Source organism: Ammospiza nelsoni, chromosome 9 (assembly GCF_027579445.1).
Source record: "Ammospiza nelsoni isolate bAmmNel1 chromosome 9, bAmmNel1.pri, whole genome shotgun sequence".
Classification (NCBI taxonomy): Eukaryota; Metazoa; Chordata; class Aves; order Passeriformes; family Passerellidae; genus Ammospiza; species Ammospiza nelsoni.
This window is the reverse complement of record NC_080641.1, coordinates 2,907,617-2,913,590: the sequence shown is the minus strand read 5'-3', so window position 1 is coordinate 2,913,590 and position 5,974 is coordinate 2,907,617. Positions and strand designations below refer to the sequence as shown.

At 55.5% G+C, this 5,974-nt stretch overlaps 1 protein-coding gene across 1 annotated transcript; it reads left to right on the top strand.

Moving 5' to 3' along the window:
* Positions 1-990: 990 nt before the first annotated feature.
* On the top strand, positions 991-1,923 carry LOC132077140 (olfactory receptor 14J1-like). Its single transcript, XM_059478633.1, has one exon. It carries the CDS (start codon positions 991-993, stop codon positions 1,921-1,923), a length of 933 nt encoding a protein of 310 aa, XP_059334616.1.
* The last annotated feature ends 4,051 nt before the right edge of the window (positions 1,924-5,974 follow it).

The window sequence follows — 5,974 nt, the reverse complement described above, 5'->3', positions numbered from 1 at the left end:
CGGGCAATGAGAGAAAACAATACCCAGCAATGCTGTGGCAGGGAGAGTTTAGAGATGTCCACAGGATCCCCTCCAGTGCAGCCCCTCCCTCTGAACAAGCCCCCTCCCTCCTGTGCCCCCAGCCAAGCCTCTGTTCTCAGGGCCAGGGCTCCAAGGCGTGCAGCCCCTCCTGTGCAGGCAGAGCTGCAGCAGAGCCGTGGGGCAGCTCTGCAGCCCCGGACCCAGTTCCCTCTGCAGAGCGCAGGGCTGGGAGCAGCTGCCCGGCCCTGGGGGCTCTGGCAGGGGGCACAGCTGGCTCAGGGTGATGCTGTCCCCAGTGCCCGGCTCTAGGCAATGCTGTCAGTGCAGCCAGGGAAGGAGCTGCATCTCCCTCAATCCAATGCCATCATAAGGACACTTGGAAGTGTCCCTGAGATTTCAGTCCAGGCTGGGAGTTCCAATCCAGGGCTCAAACCTGTCCTAGAGCATCTGAGAGTTATAAGATGGATGGGGAAAGGCAGAGGTGTTGTGACACTGAAAATGCTGCTATTGGGTTGCTGAAATGAGCAAAGTGAGTCCTTGGCTACAAATGTGGATCTGGGCTGTGGTGGATCCATCTGCTCTCAGCAGTGCCGGGTGACATTTTAGGGGAAGCATGGCAAGGTGATCACCTTCCACCAGAGAAAGGTTAAAGCCCAAGGAAACTCTAAACAGGTCAGAATGACAGACCATCTCCCCTCAGCCTCCACTCATCACTTTGCCTCCCAGAAATTGCTCTGTTCTCCCTGAGTCAAGTAGAAATGCTGAGGGTTTCCTGATATCCAAGAATACCAGGAAAAATGTTGGGGAGTTTAAAAAGAAAACCTCAGATGTTGAAAATACCAAACACCATATCTGTGTGTTCCAGGGGTGGGTTTATAGGAAATGACTTTGATTTTGGTTACAGGAATCTCCTCCAACTCTTCATTGTCCTTTTCTGCATGAACAGGTCCCCGTGCCCAGCCACAGCAAATGTCCAACAGCAGCTCCATTAGACACTTCCTCCTGCTGGCATTGGCCGACACACAGCAGCAGCAGCTCCTGCACTTCTGCCTCTTGCTGGGCATCTCCCTGGCTGCCCTCCTGGCCAATGGCCTCATCATCAGCGCTGTAGCCTGCGGCCACCACCTGCACACGCCCATGTTCTTCTTCCTGTTCAACCTGGCCCTCAGCGACCTGGGCTCCATCTGTACCACTGTCCCCAAAGCCATGCACAATTCCCTCTGGGACACCAGGACTATCTCCTACACAGGATGTGCTGCACAGCTCTTTTTCTTTCTGTTCTTCATTGGAGCTGCATACTATCTCCTGACCGTCATGTGCTACGACCGCTACGTGTCCATCTGCAAACCCCTGCACTACGGGACCCTCCTGGGCAGCAGAGCTTGTGCCCACATGGCAGCAGCTGCCTGGGTCAGTGCCTTTCTCAATGCTCTCATGCTCACAGCCAATACATTTTCCCTGCCCCTTTGCCATGGCAATGCCCTGGGCCAGTTCTTCTGTGAAATCCCTCAGATCCTCAAGCTCTCCTGCTCCAAATCCTACCTCAGGGAACAGGGCCTTCTTGCTCTTAGTGCCTGTCTAGGAGTTGGCTGTCTTGTGTTCATTGTTTTGTCCTATGTGCAGATCTTCAGGGCTGTGCTGAGGATCCCCTCTGAGCAGGGACGGCACAAAGCCTTTTCCACCTGCCTCCCTCACCTGGCTGTGGTCTCCTTCTTCCTCAGCACTGTTGTGTTTGCCCACTTGAAGCCCCCATTCATGTCCTCCCCATCCCTGGATCTGGCCCTGTCCGTTCTGTACTCAGTGGTGCCTCCAGCCCTGAACCCCCTCATCTACAGCCTGAGGAACCAGGAGCTGAAGGCTGAAGTGTGGAGACTGATGACTGGATGGTTTCGGGAACATTAAACCGCTGGCCAATTTCTACAAATCAATTGTAATAAAATCATCTTTGATGCTTCTTATAGGCTAAGGTGTGCAAGTTTGTTTTCCTTGCTTTATTTTTTTTATATTATCCACAAAGGTGTGACATTCTTTCTGCCATTTCCCATTTGGTTTCTCTCCACCTTCCCTGTGGCCACAGACTTTGTGAACAAGGGGCTGTGCTCTTGGTGGCTTTTAATGAACTAAAGGATCTCCCAGCAGAGTTTTTGGAAGAGATGCCCTTTTGTTGCCTTCTCTGGAGCTGCAGCAGCCATGTCTGTGTGCAGAGCTGGGGGCAGATCAGGGCTGGCCCAGCAGCTGTGCCCAGCAGCAGCAGCACTTGGTGTTGCCAGTGCTGCTGCCGTGGCCCTGCCCCGCTGCTCTGGTGGCCCTGGTGTTGCTGTAGGGCCTGAGTGCTCTCGGGGCCGGGCACAGCCCTGGGGGTGGCAGTGCCAGGGCTGCAGAAGGGACAGGCCATGGGCACTGCTGGGGCAGCGCTGACGCCTCAGGCAAGAGCCTGGGGGCTCCAGGCTCCTTGCCCAGGCTCTCTCAAGAACACACCCAGGCCAAAGCTCAGCACAGAAAAGACATTCGAGAAGCCCCAGCCTGGTCATGGGCAGGCTGGGGGCAAACAGCATGGCTGGGGCTCTGCAAGGGCCCTGGGGCAGATGGGAAGGAGCAGCAGAGCAGGGGCTGATCTATCTCCAGTGCACCGGACAGCCCAGGGTAGTGGCCCAGAGCATCCTCATGGAGCTGCCAACAACATCCCTCCCTCTGCAGCCCTGGCCTCTCCCCCAGCTCACACAGGTGCCTCATCCTTGCAGGCACAGACACGACAGCACTGGCTCAGCAGCCCCTGTTTGCATTGCACACAGCAGGGGAAGCACCCCTATGCTGTTGGTGTGGGGACATGAAGCTGAGGGAGCACAAATGCCATCAGCCCCTGGGGCCAGCAAGGGCTGGGGGACACCAGGGAAACCACTCAGCTTTGTCCTGGCCTCTGCAGTCAGCCAGAAAGTTTGTTCTTCCCATCAGCTGGGAGTTTCCTGTGCCACTGCAGACGCTGTTGCTCAGAGCCAGAGCTGCCTGGCATCCACCCCCAAACTGCCCTCAGCATTTCCTTGGCTTCACCTTTGCTTTCTTTACTCTTCCTACTACAAATCTCCTCCCGTAACACAGCCTTATTCCCTGCCCTGCAAACAGCCAATCCCTGTTTGCCCTTTCCTCTCTGGCCCCACTCCCCATTGCAGTTCCTGACTTGGCACCATGGGAATGTCCCTTGGGCAGCAGGGTCATCCTACAAGTGCTGCAGGAATTGTCTGCAGGCTCCTGCAGTGCCTGGTGCTGCTCCCTTGCCAGAGGTACCCCAGGCCAGGGGGGCACATCTGGGCTGCTGTGTCTGCCTCTGGGGCTCCCTGTTCTGGGCAGTGAGGAGGAGCTGCAGAGGCTCTGCAGGACTGACAGGATGGGCTTTGGGGCTGGCAAGAGAAGCTGAGGGACCTGTGCTGCTGGAGCTTCTGAACAGGAGGCCCAGGGTTCCTCCTGCAACTGCTCCAAGGGTGGTTTCAGAGAATCCCAGAATCAGCAAGGCTGGAAAAGTCTTTGGAGATCATTAAGTCCAACCTGTGCCCTGACCTCACCTTGTCTGCCCTTGGCCTCCTCTTCTCCAGGATAAACAACCCGAGCTGCTCCCTCAGCCACTCCTCACAGGAGTTGTGTTCCAGACTCCTCCCCAGCCTTGTTGTCCTTCTCTGGACAAGCTCCAGCCCCTCCATGTCCTACCTAAATTGGGGGACCCAGAACTGGACACAGCACTCGAGGTTCTGCCCAGCCAGGGCCCAGCACAGCTGAAGAATCCCTGCCCTGCTCCTCCTGGCCACACCATTCCTGATCCAGCCCAGGAGCCATTGGCCTTCTTGCCCACCTGGGCACACTGCTGCCTCATGTCCAGTCTGCTGTCCATCAGTCCCTGCAGGTCCATTTCTGCCTGGCTGCTGTCCTGTCACTCTGTCCACAGCCTGTAGCACTGCAGGGGTTGTTGTGGCCAAAGTGCAGGACCTGACACTTGGTCTTGTTAAACCTGACATTGTTGGATTTGGGCCCTGGATGCAGCTTTCCAGGGCCCTTTACAGAGCCCTCCTACCCTCCAGCTGATCCACACTCCCAGACAACTTGGTGTCACCACGGTTCCATTGGGCCCCAGAGTGTCCCAATGGTCTCCAAGATTCCATGAGGCCTCCCAGTGTCACAATGTCCCTTTGGTTCCATGGCTACCTTGGTGTCACAAAGTCCCTTGGATCCTTGGGCCCTGCAGTGTCACAATGGTGCCGTGGTCCCCCAAGGCCCTGCAGTGTCACAGTGGTTCCTTGGTTCCATGAGGTCTGGCAGTGCAGCAATGCTCTCCTTGGTTCCGCAGTGTCACAACGGCCTCTTGGTCCCAAGGGCCTCCATGGTGTCAAACATGTTTCTTTCATTCCAGGAGTCCCTGAGGAGCTGCACTGGTCCCTTGCTTCCATGGGGGCCTGCAGTGTCACAATGGCCCCATCATGACACCAGGTCCAGCTCCGTCACAATGCTCTGCATGGTTCCACAAGGCCCTGCAGGGTCACAGTGGCCCCTTGGTTCCATGAGGCCTCAGATTGCCAAAATGAATTCCTTGGTGCTTCAGTGTCACAATGGAGCCCTGGTGACACAAGATCCTGCCACGTCACCAGGGATCCTTGGTTCCACGGCGCACCACAGTGTCACAGTTGTTCCCTCAGTTCCCAGAGTCCTTGCAATGCTGCAATGCCCACTTGATTCCATTGTCCCCACGCTCTCCCAAGGGTCTCCTTGGTTCCACAGTGGCACAATGTCCCCTTGGTTCCACAAGGCCCTGCAGTGTCCCAGTGGCCTCTGTGGTTCCAGCAGGACCCAGACTGTCCCAATGGACTCCTTGCTTCCATTCAGCCCCACAGTGTCACAGTGACCCCTTGGCTCTGTGCTGCCATGTCACACACAGTGTCACCATTGTCCCCTTAGTGCTACCAGGCCCCTTGCTTAGTGTCACAATGGCCCCTTGCTTCCCCAGGGCCTTGCAGCGTCACAATCATCAGAGAATCAACCAGGCTGCAAAAGACCTTGGAGAGCATCAAGTCCAACCTGGAAGCCAACATCATCTTGTCACCCAGACCATGGCACTGAGTGCCACATCCAGTCTTTCCTTATACACTTCCAGGGATGGTATCTTACCTGTTCCTGATCCATAGGATTCTCAGGGTTTGGATGAGGGAAATTGTGGGTAAGTGGTGGGGACAAAGCATTACTGATCGTCAGCTTTAAAGCTCTTGATTTTAATATTTATTCAGACTGCATTAGAAGGTGCTGGGGTCAATATCAATTGGACATTGCTGAAATCACTCTATAAACAGGAGAAGAAAATTTAACAGGATAAATCAGTTTTCTCTTCATTGTTTTCAATACAGTATATTCAGTTTGAATACACTTCAGAAATGTGTCTAATTAACCACGAAAGAATTGAAAACTTGGAGTATTCCCTGTGGCTTTTCTTGTTCAGGTGTTTTGAACAAATGTTTATGAGCCTTTTCCCGTGAATTCCTGAACTGAAGAGCTCAAGAAAGAAGAGGCCTCTGCAGGAGGAAAATTCATCATCAAACTCCAAGTGGCTGAGAACCAATCCCCATCAGAGCAGCAATGAACAGAAATGGGCACAGCTTTGTGGCTGCCCCAGCTTTGGCATGGGCCCTGGGCTTGCGGCAGGAGCAGCTCTTGAGGGCCCCAGGGCCGGGGCTCTTGTGCTGCCCTGGGCAGATGGGATGGCAGCAGGGGCTGCAGAGCTCTCAGCACCTCAGCCCGAGGGGAGCAGGGCAGCCAGGGAGCCTCCTTTGGCCTTGGCCAAGCACCTTCCCCCATGGTGGGGCTGAGTCCTGTGGCAGCTGCAGCTGCTGCTGTGCCCTTGCCAGGACATGAGGCCATGGGGCAGTGCCCAGAGCAGCCTGGCCTGAGCAGAGCTGTGGGGCCCAGAGCCGGCTGGGAT